This window comes from Podarcis melisellensis (genome assembly GCF_964234715.1).
Source record: "Podarcis melisellensis genome assembly, chromosome: 2".
Lineage (NCBI taxonomy): Eukaryota > Metazoa > Chordata > Lepidosauria > Squamata > Lacertidae > Podarcis > Podarcis melisellensis.
Window position 1 is genome coordinate 15537696 of NC_138529.1, and position 21422 is coordinate 15559117.

At 42.5% G+C, this 21422-nt stretch overlaps 1 protein-coding gene across 1 annotated transcript in view; it reads left to right on the top strand.

The window, feature by feature from the left end:
• Window positions 1-30: 30 nt before the first annotated feature.
• DIP2B (disco interacting protein 2 homolog B) overlaps window positions 31-21422 on the top strand; it is a 182034-nt gene continuing 160642 nt past the window's right edge. The window contains exon 1 of the mRNA XM_081899067.1: window positions 31-177. Within this exon, the coding sequence (XP_081755193.1) occupies window positions 75-177 (103 nt within the window). The 5' untranslated portion in view covers window positions 31-74. The remainder of the gene's footprint in view (window positions 178-21422) is intronic.

Below are 21422 nucleotides of genomic sequence, written 5' to 3' on the forward strand. Positions count from 1 at the left end.
GGGAGGAAGGAGGAGGAGGAGCCGCAGCTGCTGCCGCCGCCGCCGCCGGAGTCGGCCACTTTTCCCTCCCCATCATGGCTGAGCCGCCAGGCGGTAACGGCGCCGTGTCTCCGCCGGCCAGCTTGCCCCGGGAGGTCCGCGAGCAGCTCGCCGAGCTGGAGCTGGAGCTCTCGGAAGGTGAGCCTCTTCTTTCCAGGGCGGGAACGGAGAGAGGGCCAAGGGGGATCGGAGCCCTTCTCCCCTTCCCTTCCCACTCCTGGCACCTTTCCATCGATCGCCCCCTCTTTGGCTAAGCAGAGGGCATTTCCCCCCTTCGGTTTGGGGGGCAATGATGGTGGTGGCGGCGGAGGAGGAAGGAGAAGAGGCCCTTTTCTCTCCTTTTCCTAATCCTGCGCTCTTTGCAACCTCCCGTTTCCCCCTTCTCTAGATAATGGCGTTTTCTTCCTCGTTTAGGGTTAGCATGGAGCTGTTAGAGAGAGTGCAAACGAGCCTTTGGGTTTCTTAATTCTTCTTAAGTGTGTGCGTGCGTGTGCTTTGCATTTTTTTATTGGCTTTCAACTACAATCCAATAATAATAGCCTCATTGTTGCAATACCAGTTTATAATACAATTATTATTATCAGTAGTTCAAATATCGATTTTTATCATTTAGATAAGGTCCCCCCCCCCATGTGCTAGAATTGATGGCTTGGTTATTTGCTATATTTCTGTGTTCCAAAATGTTACTAGTTTCCATACATTCTGGTCATCATCATCCCTTATACAACAATTGCAATATTAGTAACTTCTATTTGTGTTGACACATTAAATTATTTATAAAATTGCAAGTGTGGAACTCAAACTATATCCTTGTTCTTCCTATATGTGGCAATTATTCTGTCTATGGTGTTTCTTACTGTTGTGCTTTCTATTTTCTGCTCCTTTTCTTTATTTCTGTGTGTGTGTGTGTGTTTGTGTGTGTGTGATTTCTATTTTCTGCTCCTTTACTTCTGCTCCTTTGCCTTCCCTTAGTCTGTATTAATTTTGCGAAGCCACACAAGAGATTTCCTCCTTCTTCATCCCCTTCCCTCCCCCCCCATCTGCACTCACATGCTGCCTGTGTGACTTCATTGTGAGTTGAAGCTTGCACCTTAGCACTTACTTTGTTAAATTCTCTTTCTTTGCAGTCCCCTTGCCACGTTAGTCAGTGGAAATGGGTAGGCCGCTACCTCATTGCCACCTTGCTCATACTGTAATCCGCTGGGGTGCAGAAGCGTCTCTGAATCTGGTCTTGGTGACATCTGCAAATGCACAAAGCTAAACATTGTATTGAGCTGTGGGGGTTCCCTGTAGCCCATTGCTCAGCCTTATAGCATATATGGGTTGTTGCTGCACTTTATGTACTTCTCCCTGGTTGTTTAAAATACTGCATGCATTGTGCAAATGATACCCACATTAGGGGTAGGGTGGCATCCCTTCTGACTCCTCAGCAGTGTGCCTGTCAGTGAGCATCACTGAAGTGTGGGGAGAGTGTGACTGAGCTGATGGGGCTTGGATTCCCCATTTCTGGATAAGGTCCCCTCTGGATCCTTTATTGTAATATAAAATCCCCCATCCCCCACCCTTCTGTTACACACTTATCTGTCATCCGGCCTTCTTCTGATTTGCTACTTTCCACTAAGCCTGACAGTTCAGTAGGTATGGGGGGGAAATCTGTGTTTGCTTAAAATACTTGTTTAAAAATATTTCCATGGCTCTGTCCTTTGAAAAGGGGCTACAAGAGCTGTCTTGGAGTGGTAAATCTCCCCTTTTTCAAATGCCCTTGGGTAGCTTGCTCTATGTATGAGTGTGAGAGAGATCTCTAAGCCTTTCATACAGTTCGAGGGAAGAGACTGACCTGATGCTTGCTCTCTTCCCCCCCTTCCCCCTTGCCCTCTATATCATGTAAATCTACCAATTTTAATGTGTTCCTGTAGATGGTTTCCTCTTCTGTTTAATTCCCTGTCATCTTACAGGTTTTAATAGCTCCTTCAAGGAAAAAATCAACTGCTTTTTATGAGGTGTACATGTGGGTGAGGAGTCTCGGATAACAATGAGGGGTGGGGGGAGCATAATGTATTTTCCATGTGACCTGTGCAAGCTGTTTCATGCAGCTGTAATCAGTTAACAGAAAGTTCCTGTTTATGCTAAAAACAAAACCTTAAATTGTGTTTGAGCCATAAATGGCACATTTCCTCTTTTCTTTTCTGTGGTTGCATTTTTTTTTAGTCTCCATGTTGAGCTTTCTGCACACTGGCTGTTAAGCTATTGTCCTCAGTTTTCTTGAAAATGACGCCCATAGATGGTTTTTGCAGAACAGAAGACACTGTGTGTTGAAGTTGAGAGAAAATGACTGACTCTGCATAGGGGGAGGAATAAGAGATGTCATTTTTACAGGGTATACATTCTCTCTCTCTGGTGTAACATTAGGGATTATGTCTACAGGGCATTTTTTTTGGGGGGGGAATCAGTTGCCAGCCCCTTTTGTGTACATCCTTTGCTTTTTTATCATGAATGCATTGTGAGTTATTTCAGAAGAGAAATTATTTGTGTTATTTCAGAAGAGAAATTATCTTACTGCGGATAAGTTACTTGGGTTTGCAACCAAAGAGCTACATTGATTAGATTAGGGGCTTGTACTTGCCTAGTAGAATTTTTGATTTTCAGCAGCAGACATAACCAATGATATCATAAAAAACTGCTTTTGTTTTGCTCCTTTGCATCTTTTTTTGTCATTCATAATATGACTCCTTAAGAAAACGCAAAGTGCACTTGCAAACACTGAAAAAAATGTATGGTTGTTTGAATTTGGCCACAGAAACTTAAGAGCTGAGCACTTGAAATGTCATCTAGTGTATGGTGAGTATATGGTCTAGATGCCCTCATACCATAACATCTCTTCTTCATGGTATATACCTACCTAACTGGAGGTTGTGTGATTAGTCAGTTGCCTGTCCTGCACTACAGACTAGTCAATTGTCTGTTCTGGATGTGGTTACACTTCCTCTGAAGGAGCAGACCAGTAGTTTGGGAGTACTTGTAATCACTAGTACAACAGTAACATCTGTTACTGGCTAATTATGCTGCCTACCGTATATGCTTCTGGGCCAAATTTAAGATTTTTATTTTTTAGTTTAAAGCCTTCTATATCAGATACCGTAGGTATTTCCATGTGAATTACTCAGAAACCGAGCTCTATTTCTGTACAATTAATTTGCTCTTTACATGTAGAATCACATTCTCCACATGCTGGATCATGATCAGTAAAACCATGGAAGAATATTCCACAATCCTGTTCTGCTCTGCTTTGTTAAGCAAGCCTTTTTCTGATCTGTAAACACACTGTATTAGTAAGTTTTTCTGGCAGAAGTTCTATGAATAGACAATTCACAAGAAGTAGCATATGCATCTTTTAAAAGTGTTGTTGCTGTTCCTTTCATTGATCACTTTGGGTTTTTTTCTCATTAAGAAATTAGTAGGAAATCTGTGTTAAGTCTTAGTTTAGGACCCTATTCATCAATGTACTTACCACAACGGGCTTCCTTAATGGTACTAACCCCCTTGGAGGCTTCAGGCCTTTAAAGCAGTGTTTCCCAACCTTGGGTCTCCAGCTGTTTTTGGACTACAACTCCCATCATCCCTTGCTAGCAAGACCAATGGTCAGGGATGATGGGAATTGTAGTCCAACAGCAGCTGGAGACCCAAGGTTGGGAAACACTGCTTTAAAGGTCACTCTTAGCTACTTTGATATGTCACTTTGTAGCACACAAAATTTCTGGAGGGGATTTTAGTCCAGTTTCTAGGGAAGTTCATAAAAAAATAAGAGTATAGCTTGTTATTATGTCTGCTATTAAGTTTTGGTGAATGTTGATGATATGAAGTAATGACAGAGAATGTCCTCTTATGCCCTTTTGAGAGAATTGTAAATTGCTGAATTTACTGGCGCTTGTAACTGCTGGGAAGACATTTTTATGTTTTCTGCAGTGTGTGTCATTTTACCCTAGGCTTAAAAAACCCCAACTATTTCTACACTGTTCAACCTATACTGTTCTATGTTTTTTGGAAATCCTGCATTGTTTATGCAGCATCTGAATCTGATACGCTTTGAAGCTGCAGCTCTGATCACTGCAGTACTTTTTCAGCATTGCCCAGCAAGAATACTAATTTATTATGAAAATGTGTTTGTGTAGGGATGTGTGTGCATGTGCAAATAACGTTACCTGCATGCCTTGCATTTTAGTACATATTAGTACTTCTTGGACTGTCGCATTGACAGTCACATGCTGTTGGCTTGTGATAGATTCAAAACCTATCCTGTTTGAGTCTACACTCGATTTGTTCTTGAACTCACATTAGGAGTATCTATACTTCAGTTTTAAGCCAGTCAAATAAAACAGCCCCTTTCCTTTTCCAGGAAGCTCTGACAGGAGAGCTGGAGATTTCTACCACGGAATTTGAGCACCTCTAGCAAACTACAATTCCTAGGATTCCTTCAGGAAGCCATGATAGTTAAAGTGGTGCAAACCCACTTTGGGTGAAATCTAACAGGAACACCCCCCTCTCAAAAAAAAACCCATCCTGCAAAATCTGCTCAGGAGCATTGGGTCACCTTCTGGAGCAGAATTGGAGGGGGAGGGGAAGAGATAGAGGAATCATATGGTACAAGCCCAATAAATATTTTGCTCAGTAGGTTTGCATTAGATATAACCACCAAGAAGGGTCTTTTTCTGATTAGTTATTTATCAGTTACTGATGCCTATTTGAAGATGCTCTAACATGTATCTGGCCTCTGCTGTGTGAACTAAACACCTCTTGGTATCAGTGTAGGCAATGATGTATTTAAATTCCACAAGGAATAAAGTGACTTGCTTCAATTTGTCATGTTATAAAAATGGGTGCAGATGAAAATACATTAATATGGCATAGATTTTTGTCCAGTGGCAGCCAGCTATTTAAGGACATAAGGGGAGTCCTGCTGGATCAGAGGTTTATCTGGTTCAGCATCATCTTCCCATGTTTGCCAACCAGATGCTTTTGGGAAGTCCACAAAGAGGACACCAGTGAAATTCCTCTCTCTTTCTCTTTCACCTTCCTCATCAACTGGTATGGAGAGGCTCAGAAGTCCCCAGCCCTTTTGGACCTAGGCACACATTTGGATAGCTAAGCAATTTGGCTTAAAAGAAATGTCCATTTCATAACAAATGTCGATGCTCAGAACCCCTTCCACCCAATAAAAGGGAGCTCTGTGCCTGCCACTGAACCAATAAACCAAAAAATAACCCAAAAACTCATTGTGTGTGCGCGCGCATGCATGTATCACCAATTGGGAGGGGTAGACAGCCTTGTCAGAAACCAAACAGTCCAAGCTTGCAGCTATCACTACAACTTTTAAATAATGCACTGCAGAGGTGCCAGCTTCTGAAGGAGATTGTGGGGGCCGATGTTGTGTGGCGCATGATAGCAGGATGTTGGAGGAGCATATCTACGTTCTCTGCACTATGCATAATTTTATACACCTCTGTCATATCCACTTCTTGCTCCCCCCCAAAAAAACCTAATACCTTTTACTGTGAGGCCGTGTGGCCCCACTCCATTGGTGCTTTGAGTTGTGCCACTTTTATCTATCGTTGAAAATTGTTAGTTGAGATACAAACAGCCCAAATGAAAAATAATAAAAGGAGATGGTATAAGAGCACCCACCCTAGATGGAGGGTGGTAGGCCTGTGGTAGCAGACTGTGTCTCTAAGAAGTGCCTGGGATGTGGTACTGGTATAGAGAGGGCTACCCAGCGCAATGTCCACTACAGGAGAAAAATGGTGGGTTACGTTCCATCTTCCTTCTGCGCAGATTAAAAGGAATATTTTCACCTAGTTTTGTCCCCAGTTACCTCCCTTTTTTTCCATGGTGAGGTAATTTGTTTACTTTGTGGGTGTTCCCAGCTAGGACTTTGACTAGGCTATGATAGCAGCCACCTGCCTCTCATTTCATTTCTAAAAAGGAGAAGGGGTGCTAGACTGTGATGGGATTGTTAAAAAACAACAAAACCTCTAAGCTGTTTTCTTATCCGGAGATCAAGAAGTTTAGGAGTGAGGAAACTCTGGATCCCCAGCTGCTTTATATTTTTATCACAGGTGATTTGCTTGATCTTATGGGGACTAGATAGGTTTCTGCTTTCACCTCTGTTAGAATTACTGGCCCCAAAGCAACATGGCTGAGGCCCTGTGTGCTTCTCCCCAACCACCCCAACTATGAAATAATTCCTTGTAGCATACATTTTTTAAAAAAAATCCCAGACTCTCTGTCTGTCTGTCCTTCTAATACGTGTTTGACCGGATTTCTGTTTATACATGCTGTGATAGCTGAAACTTGTATCCTATTGAGGAAAAAATACTGGGTCCCATGTCCACAAAATATGAAGCCTAGTTAGACATGATGGCAGCAGGCCTGTGTTTCAGTACTCGCTCATCACGGATTTTGTATGAAGCTGGGGAACTGAGGGGAAACTTTCCCCAATTTCCCCCAGCTGTTTTTGTCCCAAAGAGGTTCTCTGACTTAAAGCATCTTGCTGAGAGAAAAGCATTAGCAAGAGAGAGGCTGAGCTTACTCTAAACCTCCCACCCCAAACTGCTTTGTATTAGAGATTCCCCCCCCCCTCCATCCTTCTCTACTTCATTGGGAATTGGCAGGACTTGAGTTGGGGCCTGGGGTCATTGGGAGTCCGCAAAAAACGACTGTTTTAGTAATGCTAAATATATGTGGTAAGCAAAAAACTCAAATGTCTTAAGTGAAAGGGTAATGAAAGTGGGTGGGATTTATACCCTCTTGCGCTGTGGGTTAAACCACAGAACCTAGGACTTGCCGAACAGAAGGTCGGCGGTTTGAATCCCCGCGACAGGGTGAGCTCCCGTTGCTCGGTCCCTGCTCCTGCCAACCTAGCAGTTCGAAAGCACGTCAAAGTGCAAGTAGATAAATCGGTACCGCTCCGGCAGGAAGGTAAACGGTGTTTCTGTGCGCTGCTCTGGTTCACCAGAAGCGGCTTAGTCATGCTGGCCACATGACCCGGAAGCTGTACGCCAATAAAGCGACCCCACAGAGTCGGTCACGACTGGACCTAATGGTCAGGGGTCCCTTTACCTTTACCTTTACCTAAAACAAACTTGTTTTGTAGGCATATTCACATGAGCAAAAACTGGACATTGTTAAGTACTTCTGTAGAACTTAGGATGCAGTGCTATACCGTTAACATTTGTGTTAAGTACAGTGTGAGTCATGTCGCTGGTATCCTGTTGTTTTGGTTTGGGATCTGTAATGCCTTGTAAATCCCCAATGACTGCAGGGGAAGCAGTAGTCCTAGTTATCTTCTTCTACATTGCCTTGGAGAGTGTTCTGTCAATGTGCCCAAGAAAAGTGAGTTTTGGGGCTTCTTGGGTGCATGTTCTTCCATGAAGCAGTATAGGCATCTCTGCTGCACCTGTTGCTCCAACAACTTTATTTGAGACCTGTTAATGGTTTGCAACACATGACGATAAGCATTTTAAAAATGTTTTGCTAATTTTGTTTGCAAACTTTTGTGATATTGGCTGCTGTTTGCCTTCTGAGCGTATTCTCCCTTTGTGGTTCCTTTTCTCCTCCCTGTAACTTTAGCACCCAGTAATACTAACAGTGAGAAATGCTTTGTATTTTCTGCTCTGTTTTTAACAAGCTAATGTCTTTAACCTGTGTGCACAGTATTGATTTTTTCCCCTTTCTTTGTTTTCCCTTCCAGTTCAGTTAAGAATGAGACAGGTTTCATGTTTCTGCTTTCCTCTCAGCCAGCAGCTGAAATGTAGTGTTGGCAACCACTCTGGGATGCCTCACCTGAAATGGAGAAATAAACTAAAACTAAAACTAGTATTCCCTCCTTGTGTTGTGCTCCTTGGGTCCAGTCAGTATCAATTACAAAACATTATTAGTTGTAGAATATGCCACTGCCAGAGCTGTATGTACTCTGTGCTAAACAAATTAACAATCTCCATCCAGGAGAAATACTGCACTGGTGGGGGAAACCAAACTGTACAGGCTGTATAAATTATGTAAATCTGCATAATTTATTTTATTGTGCATAATTCTCATTTTCAGACCATTGACAGGCAAAGCACAATGCAGGGCAATATAAAAAAGGTAAAAAGCAAAAGGCCATACAACCATGTCTCAATCCCTGGTGCAATGCTACTCATATTTACTTGGAAGTAAGTACCACTGCGTTCAATTAGTTTTTTTCCATGTAAGTGTGACTAGGATTGCAGTCTCAGTTTGGCATCTCTCTGGCTTCTGAGATTTTAGTTGGCATTGTCCATACATTTTCTCTAAGCATATCTACACATTTCTAAGGAATGGAAAGTTTAAGAATAAATAAATGAGAGCTGATACTCTTAAGAATCTGAATTCTGCATCCAGTCCCATATTTTGTGGCTTTTGTGGCTCTTGCAGAATGTAGCCCTACACAGAGAGATTAGTCCTCAGCGAGATTAGAATATGTCCAGTTTCATTTTCTCTCATAACTGTACTGGCCACTTTGGTGTAGTAGCCAATCGGAAGGGTGATTTTATAAAGCACAGTATCCTTAACCTGTCCTGAAACCATGTGAAGTTAGAAAAGTGTTACCTTCTTTGGCAAAGTATTTGGCAAAGTATTTGGTGCAGGTCCAAGCAGAAATCAGCCTCCTCCTATGCCACACTCCTTTTTCTGGAGCGGCCTAATAACAAGAGGGGAATGTGTAATATGTCCATACTGAGGCCAGTATGTTTCCCCCTCATTAAGGAGTGTGTTCCTTTTTGAAAGGTGAATTGACTATTAGCTTTAGGGTGCTTGTTAGCTTTACACCTAGTGGCAGGAAAGGAGTTAGCTAGATTTACATGGGCAGGCAAAGTAAGGCCCAGGGGCTGTATCCGGTCCAATCACCTTCTAAATCTGGCCTGCAGACTGTCCGGGAATCAGCGTGTTTTTACATGAGTAGAATGTGTCCTTTTATTTAAAATGCATCTCTGGGTGATTTGTGGGGCCTGCCTGGTATTTTTACATGAGTAGAATGTGTGCTTTTATTTAAAATCCATCTCTGGGTGATTTGTGGGGCTTAGGAATTTGTTCATTCCCCCCCCCTTCAAAATATAGTCTGGCCCCCCACAAGGTCTGAGGGACAGTGGACCGGCCCCCTACTGAAAAAGCTTACTGGCCCCTGCTGTAAATGCTTGCTGGGATTGAAACATGAAATTTATTACAGTCAGAGACCAGCTTGAGAAACACAAATGGAACTACAATCCCAATAGCAAAACAAACATTCAGTAGGAATCTGTCTTCAGGTATGGCTGTGCATGCATGTACTGTATTTTTCGCTCTATAAGACGCACCAGACCACAAGACGCACCTAGTTTTTGGAGGAGGAAAACAAGAAAAAAACCATCCTGGATCTCAGAAGCCAGAACAGCAAGAGGGATCTCTGCGCAGTGAAAGCAGCAATCCCTCTTGCTGTTCTGGCTTCTGGGATAGCTGCGCAGCCTGCATTCGCTCCGTAAGACGCACACACATTTCCCCTTACTTTTTAGGAGGGGAAAAGTGAGTCTTATAGAGCAATAAATACGGAAATATACCAAGAAAAAAGCACACCAAGAACTCAAGCCAATATAAGTTTCAATAGTGGGAGTGGTCCCTACTCACAATTCAAGTCAATACAAACAGAAACGAATCCATTCAAAAGTATGTATTATAATAAACAATATTATAAAAATAATAATATTCTTAGCCTCCTAAAAAGCAGAGACATCACCTTGCCAACAAAGGTCTGTATAGTTAAAGCCATGGTTTTCCTGCATTCGCTCCATAAGACGCACACACATTTCCCCTTACTTTTTAGGAGAGAAAAAGTGAGTCTTATAGAGCAAAAAATATGGTAATTGGTATCCAGGTGGAACTGTTGCATAGTGAGCTGCATCCCAAGGGAAGTTGTTATCATATCACATCTTAAGGCCGCTTCCAACTTTGTCTTGAAGTCTTACGAGCCTTCCTGTACTGAAGATCACACTAGTAGGAGTTTATATACATGGTTTCGTTAAAAACAACAAATAAATTCATTTTTCAAATATCAAACAATGCAATACAAAAGTAAAAGGAGTGCTTTGGTCAGTTCCAGTAAAAAGTTTATATACATAGTCACTTAGGAAATTGTCAAGTACATCCTAGGCTGCTCCTGACTTATTGGTGTTGTGAATGTTTCCCAGATGTGAACATGTTATCATTTTTTCAGAATGGGAATTGCTTTGCAGTGACCTTATGGTGACTTGAGCTTATAATGTGAAACTGAACTTAATGTGAAAGGGCATGTACATGGAGGGGGGGGGAAGGGCATTTTTTTTAAGTGTGCATGCCGGTGTTTATTGAGTTATAGGGGTGGAATAAAGTCGGAATGGTGATTAAAGTGTTTCTGCTGAAAACGGCATCTTCATCTTGTCTCCCCCCTCCTCTTCCCTGTAAGGCATGTAGTTAAGGAAACATGGGACACTGATGTCATGCCATAAATTTCATTGCTTCCGCTTCACTTTTTATTGGCTGCCACTGGGGTAAACTAGATGGGAAAGCTAAGAAAGTGATGCTGCTGCCTTATGTATTTCCTTAACTATGCTTTATAGAGAGATGAGAGGGGAACTGACACGGAGTTCCGGTTTTCAGCAGCAGTCCCTTAACCAACATGACTTCTTATTTCAGCCATATCTGAGGCAAACTGATGTCAATAACACCTGCAGATCTCATAAGGAAAGAGTGGTGGTGCTTTGCATATCACGTGTGTTAAGTTCTTCTGTAATATGCTGCTTCCCTTTGCTTTTTCTCATGTATCTCCAACATGGTAGTTTGCTTACAGTAGTATCTAGCAGCCCTGATGCCCCCAAATGGGACAGTTCCCTAAGGTTAAAGAACATAAAGAAAACTCAAACCCTGAGAAGTAAGGTGCATTAAGTGAGAGAGAGAAGTGGGAAGCAGCAAATCTCTATGGACAGCTCTACCAAGTCAGGAAGGACACTTTGGTGATGCTATCTCTGTAATTATAATGTGCTTGCATGCAGTACAGACTGTAAGGTAATTTCCTCGTTCATAGGTGAGGCCTGCTTATGATAAGTACAGTTCTGTGACATGATCCAGCATGTTCCTTTCCCAGACACTTCATTTTACTCTTGTAGACCTGGAATGCTCTAATACAGTACTGATGTGTTGAAATGAGGTACATCTCCTGGTCACTTGATAACCCTGGATTTTAAACATCCATCTAATATAGGAATCCTTGCCTCTTGGGACGCTGTCATTTAAGATGGTTTGCATGGGAGTCCTAAACCATACTTACTTGAGTTGCAGCAGTTTTGAGACTGAGCTGCTCTTAACAGGATTTGTGTGGCAAGTATAGGCGAGGCCAAGCTAACCCAAGTTTTCAGTGCCGTCATAGGTGTGTCTTCAAAAGGGTGCCATGAATATGTACAAGCTGCTGGCATTGTAGCCATTTTGTCTATTCAGTGAAGGGATAGGTAGCTCCTGCTTGTCATGGACCTGCAAAAGTTTATACAGCATTTCAGCAAAAGTTTATACAGCACAGTGGCTATAAGATTGTGTTGTGATCCAGAAAAACTGCTTCAAATCTCACCTCTTACATAAATTTGCTAGGTGACTTTGGAGTTAAACCTAGACATGTCTTTTGCCATGCCTTTGAATTCTGTTCTAGGAATTACCTTTCTCATTTTTTTAAACAACCCGGCTGTGTAATCTCCTGATATGGATTGGGTCCCTGGTGTGTTTGACGTTCGAAAACCAGAGCATTTACTTCCGGGTTTTCAGTGTTCAGGAACTGAAACATTCCAAAATGGAGGCATTCGGGAACCGAGGTTTGACTGTAAACCAGCCGACCCATTCTTGCCTGGTGTCCACCCCTAAAGTTGGCTAGTTCCCACACAATCTACCAACTGATATTCAGGAATTCTTTTAATTGCGGGTCATTCCTTGCTACCATAATATAAATGCATAGCTCCATTATTGCTCATAGTCTTTGTTGTTTTTCTTTATTTTTAATAAAAATGCTTATTTTCTGCTTATTAATGTTGGGGTTTCCCTAGCTTTTTCAAAAGATAACAGGATGTGGCTTTCTATGCAGCACATACATTTTTAGAAAGGCCGTCAAGAAGACTGACTTACTGTCATAACCGACCTCCAAATACACACAGCTGTGGTCTGGACATCTATTATCCGGTTAAAACACCACTACACCTGGCCCTTCTCAGTATTCTAGCTCTCTGGGGGTGAAATTATAAATAAATATGGAGGGGAATTGGTGAATGGGGTGGGGGGAATAGAGAAGTCCAACCATGAAAACTTCACTTTGGGAAAACAGAGGAGTGCAGATTGAGATAGAGTATCCTACCCTCTCACTGTTAATTTTTAAAAGAAATGATCACAGGTCCATGGAGGAAGATAGAGAAAGGAAACAAGCCCCTTATATCTTTGATAGCATAATTTAGTCTTGAAGCAGGAGTCATATGTAGCGACGTAAAATAAACAAGGGGAATCCTATTAATGGTGATGGTAGTAAACATACAACTCTGACGATCCTAGAGCAGTGATAGGAAAGCTGTGGACCTTTGGATATTGTTGAGCTGCAACACCCATCATCCCTGATCAATGACCATGGTGGCTAGGATTAATAGAAGTTGTAGTTTTGCAACATCTGCAGGACCATTGTTTAGCCACCCCGTCAAAGAATGTGAGGGGCCAAACTAGATGTTAAATGAAACATTTACTAATGGGTTTGTCCTCCAGATTCAATATGGGCTGTGGGGAGCTTTTCATTTTTTTAAAAACACCCCAAAACCTTTCATCAAGTGTTGCAGTCCCAACAATGCCCCCCCCAAACCTGCTGGTTGCCCTAACTTTTGTGTGTATAGCATGGCAGGAGAAGAAAGGACTAACTTCCCCCACAATCCCAATGAACTCCTCCTCTCCCATACTTGCTATTTGCCGTACACTTGGTAGCATACATTCATTTTTATTTCATTACCTAGTTTTCCAGGGCTGGAGAGGGAGGGTTGTTGAGCCCTCGTGTCAGGCATGATAAGAAAGAACAAAATGATAACCCATTTTGGGGGCAGAGGAATGATTCAGTGTTCCTAGACTAGGTCATAAATTCCCTTTACACCCCGCCCTTCAGCGTGAATTCCCCAATCTGCCGTACAACTCCTACTGATGTAGGGAGTGGCTTTCTTCGAGAAGCAACTAGTTTGTGAGTAGTGCTCATTTATCCTCTGACTGCCACGCGGATCAGCAGTCCATGAATCGTGCGCTCCCTTTCTGAAACTCTATTGTGAAGCTCTGATCATGCAGGGCTGGGAACCCCAAATGCTTCAAGGTAAGCTGCCCCACTTCCTTTTTCCTGCTTTTGGTTTCTGATTCTTTTGAAGCTTCGCTTGTCAGTATCAAGCTTGCTTCCACTGCCATATCTGATGAACAGCTTAACTACAACAAATGAAAGTGTATTGAAGGGATAGGGGAATCTTTTGAGTTTGATAAAACAGTGAATCCATAACTTTGTTCTGAAATAATATGCTGGGAGGAAAGATGTGTCAGTGGGGGCTTTTCTTTCCTTAGTAGTACAGTGGTACCTTGGGTTACATACGCTTCAGGTTACATATGCTTCAAGTTACAGACTCCGCTAAGCCAGAAATAGTACCTCAGGTTAAGAACTTTGCTTCAGGATGAGAACAGAAATCGTGCTCTGGCGGCGCGGCAGCAGCGGGAGGCCCCATTAGCTAAAGTGGTGCTTCAGGTTAAGAACAGTTTAAGGTTAAGAACGGACCTCCGGAACGAATTAAGTACTTAACCCAAGGTACCACTGTATGTAGTTGTTCCTTTGTTCAAGGTCATTTGCTGTAACCTGACAGCATTTTTCATTAAAAAAATTCATTCCAGTAGTAAGTACCTTAGAGACCAGCTAAGTTTGTTATTGGTATGAGCTTTCGTGTGCATGCACACTTCTTCAGATACTTCTTCAGCATTTTTCATGTTGACATCCCTCCTTTTTCACAAGGTGCTCATAGCAACTTTAAAAAATAATTATCTCTAGTCACATCACCAGGCTTGGGCATTGATTTGCCCAGTGCTACCTTGTGAGGTTCATAGCTGTGTGAGGACTCAGAAACTTGACTTTCAAACATCCAGACACAACCAGTGCCCTACCCTGGTTCACACTCCCGTTGCTGGCAGGCTTCCTCTGACTTAACACTCCAGGTCATTGTTGCTTTGTGATTGCTTCATCATGTAGGAGTGAAGGTTCCTGTTTACTCTTCAGACTAAACATGAGCTAGCCTGTCTAGGTGACAGTGGTTGACTGTATTTCAGCAAGTGACTTCATTCCTCTTTGTTTATCCATGTGTCTTCACTAAAGAATCTGGATTGTGGTTGCTTGCCTGCCAGGGCAATTTATTGTGTTGGGAGTCTTCAGAGAAGTAAGAGGTGGTGGCAGAATTTGTGCGCTTGTGTGGGGAGCAGGAAGAGTTGTTCATTTTGTGAACAAAGAAGGAGCACTAGAGTAGCCCTCTAACTGGGGAACCTGTGGCACAGAATGGCTGTGTGCTGCCACAATTGTGTGCAAACAATATCTAATCGAAGCAGATTCTTATTTCTGCTAGCTATGAAGCTCGTTGCAATAATCTAGATATTTTATTATGCCTGTATGATAAAAGGGTGTGTAGAAATATGTTTTCGATGGGAAGCACTACAGTAAAGCAGTGCCCTTGTAGTTTTGCCTAAGCATTTTCTGGACGCTCAAGAGCAGCGTTCAAAATTTGCCAGACACATTTTGCACCTGGCTATAGGCCACTTGCAACCAAGTGAAGATGCCCGGATGCCATAATGGCACCTGACTTCTGCACCATCTGGAGGTGCATGCCTGGGGATCACACACTAGCAACACATCCTGTAGAATTCTATCCATTTTATTTTACCTGCATAATCAGAATGGATTTCAGGAACCAAAAGGTTGTATTGAAAAATACGCCTTTTGAGTCGTCTGGCTCCAAAATGGCAACTAGGCATTCCATTTTGGTGATTCTTGTTTAGTCGTGTTCGACTCTTCGTGACCCCATGGACCAGAGCACGCCAGGCACTCCTGTCTTCCACTGCCTCCCGCAGTTTGGTCAAACTCATGCTGGTAGCTTCGAGAACACTGTCCAACCATCTCGTCCTCTGTCGTCCCCTTCTCCTTGTGCCTTCCATCTTTCCCAACCTCAGGGTCTTTTCCAGGGAGTCTTCTCTTCTCATGAGGTGGCCAAAGTATTGGAGCCTCAGCTTCACGATCTGTCCTTCCAGTGAGCACTCAGGGCTGATTTCACCCTGGTTAAATGAGCCAGGATTTGGCGCCTAGCTTATATATCTGAACACTGCTCAATAGGGAGTGTGTGTTGAGGATAAGAGTCTGAGTTATAACCCAGGAATTACCCTTGGAATCTCACCTCCGCAGCTAAGTCATGATTTCTCTTCGCTTCAACCTATCACCACCTGTCACGATTGTTAAATAGTAGGGCTGGGCAATATCGGGTTTTCAACACCCTGATATATCTCCAGCTAAACATAGCAATATATCGATATATCACAATGTCTGAAATAAGGATGGAACCATGTAGAAACGAACGAGGTAATGTCCTGGCAGCTGCTACCTAGACAGAGAGAGGTGTGGAGGAAGAAGCAGCCTAACCTCATGTTGCTTTCTGGATGGGGTAGAGATGGAAAATAGAAGAGTGAGACGCTAGAGAGGGAACTCCCAACCCCACACCCAGAGCCTCATAAAGAGAAGCCTTATACCCTCAATATTATGGGGGATGGGGATGGGGAGGGGAGATACATGACTTCTCCATGGAGAAGAGGGGTAATGAAAGTATTCCCAGTGTCGGAGCCTATAAGAGACTGTGCTGGCCTATCAGAAAGGATTTGGGCATGGATTCTGTAAAACTGCAAGTAAACTGCTTTGAACACTTCTGAGAAGGTGGTGGAGCATCCTTCTGCAAGCCCCTCTGCTGATTTATTGTGGTAGAATAATTCTTATCATTTACCGTATATAGCATTTTAGAATTGTCAAAGCACTCTGTAGGTGCCATCTTAATCTCTGCATCAGTCCTGTGAGATAAGATACCTTTCCAAAGCTGTAACAGAAACCCTTAGTTCTGTTACAGAAAGCTGGAGATATACAGGGGCATGTTGTTGTTGTTTTTAAAGCAGTACAGCTGGGAAAGCCTAGTACTTACTTACTCACAACTACTGCCTCATAATGTATTACAAGTTAAGGATGCTAAAGCTTAAACCTAAAGGCCACTGCCATCTTGGGATGGCACAATGGAAAACTTGATGGGTGGGCTGTTCTCAGATTGCTTCAGAACATGCACCTCTTTGTATTTCTACTATCCTGGGATTTAAAATCTGCAGGAGAGGGCCTTTTGGCGCTGCCACCAGTAAGTGCATCAGGCAGTGATTCAAGGTAGGTCTTCTTCTGTGGTGGCTATAGCTCTGGAATGCCCTCCCATCAGAAATGCAACTGGCATCTACTTTAATTGCATGTTGATGCCAGCTGAGGATATATCACTTCACCAAGGCATTTGTAGGTGGTCAATCAGTGGTGCCCATTTGTAATGAGTAATGAATTTTAGTACTGGTCTTAATTTGTTTGTTAACCCTGAGGTTATTTCTAATGAAGGGTAGTATAGAAATGTATCAGGTGCTGCACAATATTTTATTTTTTAACTGTAATATATAATAAACATTTTACTGTATCTTTTTTGTGCCCAAGAGTAACTCAAATGGAAGAAGAGCTCAGCTGAAGACTTTCTGTTTGTGCTGCTTGCATTTTCCCTCTGGTTCTCCCTTTTAATGAGTTTCTGATCTCTCATGCCAGAGAAGATCCCCTATTCAAATAATGGTGGAATGGCCTCTTTAGTTGTTTATAGCTCTTCATCAGTGTTAGGAATTAGCCAGGCACTTTTTGCAATGGGCACTGGTCCAGTTGCAACTACACGGAGATCTCTGGGCACCACGCTGGCAAAGGACATCTCCATCTGGCTGGCACCGTCCCACTTTCTTAAGCAGGTGAGCAGAAGAGCTTATTTATTGCATTTCTATCTCACCTTTTGCTCCAAGGAGTACATGGTTTGCCCTGCTTCTCAGTTAATCCCTACAATAACCCTGTGAGGTAGGTTTGGAAGATGTGACTGGCCCAAGGTCACCCAGTGAGCTTCAGGACTGAGTGGGGATTTGAACCCTGATCTCTCCGGTCCTAGTCTGGCACTTTAACCAGTACACCGCACTGGTTCCTAGCGTACTTCTCCTATGTGGCAGCTCTATAAATTAAGTCAGTCAATAAATATGGGGAGAGTTAAATGTCACTTAGAGAAGGATTTGAAATGTTTTCCTTGAAGCTTGAATTTGTTTTATTCTGGGTGGTTTGATGGATGTTTTAATGTGTTGTCCACTGCTTAGATATTTTCTCTTTAAAATATAAAGTGGTGTGGGAGTGAAATGAAAAATAATAACAAGAATAATAAATTTCATTATAAAAGAAAATGGTGCCTAGACTTTCCGTTGTGGCAACCGTAACCTAGGTTTAAGGTGCCATTTGGTGATTACCTTATATATCTTAGTTTCTATCACTGCTTTTGATCGAGGGAGCGGGGGAAGCAGTTGTCTTGTTGTTGTTTAGTCGTTTAGTCGTGTCCGACTCTTTGTGACCCCGTGGACCAGAGCACGCCAGGTACCCCTGTCCTCCACCGCCCCCCGCAGCCTGGTCAAACTCATGCTGGTAGCCTCGCAGTTGTCTTAGCCAAAGGCTATTCAAGACCCTCTTCTGACCCCTACCTGGAAACAATCCTCTGCTGGGGTGAGAATATGTTCCAGCAGGCCCACAGAGTGATGATGTGCCGACTGGTACATGATTCTGGGACTCTCAACTGGCAAACAAATTCTTATGGTGTAAGCCCACCTTTTTTAACCGTAGGTGTTGAGGAGGAGGAGGTTGTTATTGAAGAACTTTTACCATCTGACGGCAAACATAAGTTTCCATAGTGAACATGCACCCACAACCACTTTACATAATAATCATTTATTCTTGCAACATACTTACGGGGGGCTGTTGGAATGATCCGATCTCTTTGCAAAGGAGGGCGTCTGAGTCAGAGACTGTGCAACTTTCCAAAGGTTGCCTTGTGAGTCAGTGGCAGAGTCAGGAACAGAAGCTGTGAGTCCTGACTTCTTATGACTCTGTTTCCTAATCATTGGTGCTCCAAGATGCAATGGTAATAAGCACTGACTCATGCAGAGTCATCTGTGCTTGTTTTGTTCTCTTTTGCCCCCTTGCAGCAAATATCAGCTCAAGGAGTTTAAACTATATACAAAACTTCTGCTGATGACAAATACCAGCAGGACAACCTCAAGGCCTGAAACTACCTCACTAATAGGATGTCTGATAGGAGGAGTCTTCACCACTCTTTAAGCATAAATGCCCAAGCCAGCATTTTCCTACTTTCGAGTCTGCCTAGTTGCCCTACTGTTTGCTGTCCCAGTGAACAATGAGTAGTAATTGTGCCCTGAGACTAGTGTGTATCACAGAGATGAAATGAGGTTAGAGTTTTATATAACCTGAACTTCTGGATTTAAATTTAAAGCTGCATTTGGCCATGGGCTCTCCCTTTCTCTCTCTTTCCGATAGGGGCAATGTTTTATATCTCTACGTCTCTGTGAGGAAAAGTTGTATATACCTAGCACTGGAAATTATAGAATGGCCAGATGAACCTTTAATAGCTGTACAGAAGACTGAATTTCAGCAGGTGTAGCTTGCATGGCAACTCTTAAAGGTGCAGGAGCCTTGTGCTTTCCCCATCAGGTCCGCTGAAATTGCAGTGGCAGCCGGTTCAGTTTAATACCCGAAATACCAATAAGAACGCTGTTTCGCTTTCTTTCTCAAGAACTGTTTGCCATAGGACATGTTTTTCATTTTCTATTTATTCCTTGGGAGAGACTGCTTAGATTCGGAAGTTATATTTAATTTGGAAATGCTTCTATTTTTGCTGGCTGTGACTGCTTGTTGGAGCCTGTTTCTCTCTGCAAAAGAGGAATATGTGAGATCTGCTACCACTGACCATTCCTGATGTTGTACGTGTCTTGCCATAGTGCTTGCAGATTGACGCCTTGAATATATGGCATCAACAGGTTGACTAACTTTTGATTCACTTCTGTTGTGCTGGCCTGCATAAACAGGAGCCTGAGGACTGCAGAACTTTTGTGGTGGTGAAATCCTGTCTTACTGAATCTTGGGGATTCCAGTGTAATGCTAATGTGACTCATAATGCCTTCTGTCTCATTACTGACCTGTGCCTTTATTATAGGTCTGTAGGACTAGCTCTTCCTGTATCAGGATCACCACATTCGAAACATATTCTTACATTTCCATCATGGGCGTCTCTGTGCCATTATCATCCTGTTTTTACGGCTGGGACATCTGACATCTAGAGGCTGAGTTTTTAAATGAAGCATTTATGAAAAGCTTGCCAAGAGAGAATGAGTGACTTTCGCAGTGCAGTCTTTGTAGGAAGCCTGTTGGAAGGGACCCCAAGGGTCCTCTAGTCCCACCTCCTGCAATGCAGGAATCTCAGCTAAAGCATCCATGACAGATGGCCATCCAATCTCTGCTTAAAAACCTCCAATGAAGGAGAATCCACAGCCTCCATAGCGAGACTGTTCCACTGTCAAACAGCTCTTACTGTCAGAAAGTTATTCCTGATGTTTAGTCGGAATCTCCTTTCTTGTAATTAGAAGCCTTTGGTTTAGGTCCTACCCTCCAGAGCAGAAGAAAACAAGGTTGTTCCCTTCATGTGACAGCCCTTGAGATATCTGAAGATACTATCTCCTCTCAGTCTCCTCTTTTCTAGGCTAAACATACCCACCTCCTTGGTTTAGGTTTCCCAGTATTGCAACCATGAGCTTTTAACTTCTGTGACATTTTGATAGCAAAGAATGTCCTGCCTGCTTTGTGTTGCATTTGGCTGCGTTTACATGCTAACATGTACAAGACTTCTCCAAGGCAGGTAGCCTATAACTATTGAGCATGTGGATTGTTTTGGGCATCTTTGTTACTATTAAAGTGAAGATTTAAGTCTTCAGAGATCAGAGTTGGTTATTGTGTTAACTGGCAAGTTAAAGGAAGAAGGTAAGATAATCAGTATTTAAGGACTTTAGCCACTCAACTGTGTGAAATTGCCAGTAGCGTTTTGCGAGTGTTGACAAATTGGTATTCAGCAGAATTCTTTGTTTTAAAAAATAATAATCTGATCTGTGAAATCTTGATTACTTGTAAGAACTTGGCAATTTTTGAACAATCCCTAAATCATTTATTCGATTTGTAATCTTCCCTTCCACCCAAAGTAGTTTCTGTGAAAAGATTTTGTAGGGAATATTGAAATACACCATTTTTGTTTTCTGCTTGAGGAAAAATGCATCCTTCTGTCGTAAGGTTGAACCATTTTGATTGAGAATGTGAAATAATCTAGTTCTCAGTTTACTAGAGCAATTGGGCAACTTATATATGATGTTCAGGGAATGAGAAGTCCAAGGTGTTTTTATAAAAACATCAACTTAGGTTAGTATAGACGAGAACCTCAGCTCAGCAGGCTCAGTTCATATAAGTTCAGACTTGATTACTTCCTTGCCTGTCACTGAAAAGAGGTTGCATTGGCCAGGCTGTGCATTGTTCATGGACGTACAGTTTGGTATTTTCTTTACATGCGAAAGAACTGACTGTGTGTGGGCAGTGCAACATTGTCCTGAGGGCCAGTCATGTTTTATGGTCCTGTCTGTGCTTCTCTTGTGAGTCATATGTCTTTTTTACGCAGCTACCAAGTGCACTATGCACTCAAAATTTGCTTAGGCTTTGTACTTTTTAAATAGTTAAACTGTGGTTTTGATAGTCTGCAGGCCGGCTCATGGCCAGAGATTTTCTGCTGAGTGTGTGTACGTGTGCTTTGCATACTTTTGGAGAAGGAAAGGCATCAAAAGGCAGTGCAAAATATATAATTTGAATGTTGAAATTAATGTAAATTAATGTTAGTAAAGTAAGTCAAAAAAGTGTTCTTAATTCCAGTACCCTTCTTTATATCGTTGTAAGTATAAAAGCTACAACATGGTTTCCCAGACATGTGAGTTTCCAAATTCCCTCTCCTGAGATGACATTGTTCATATATTGCGTGTGTGCAACAGGGATAAATGATGCATAGGGCATCCCTCGTCTGAGAGGCATAATGGGGTACATCCAACATGGTGGATTTACTTTTTTCAAGGTAAGCTTTATTGACTAGTGTGCCCTG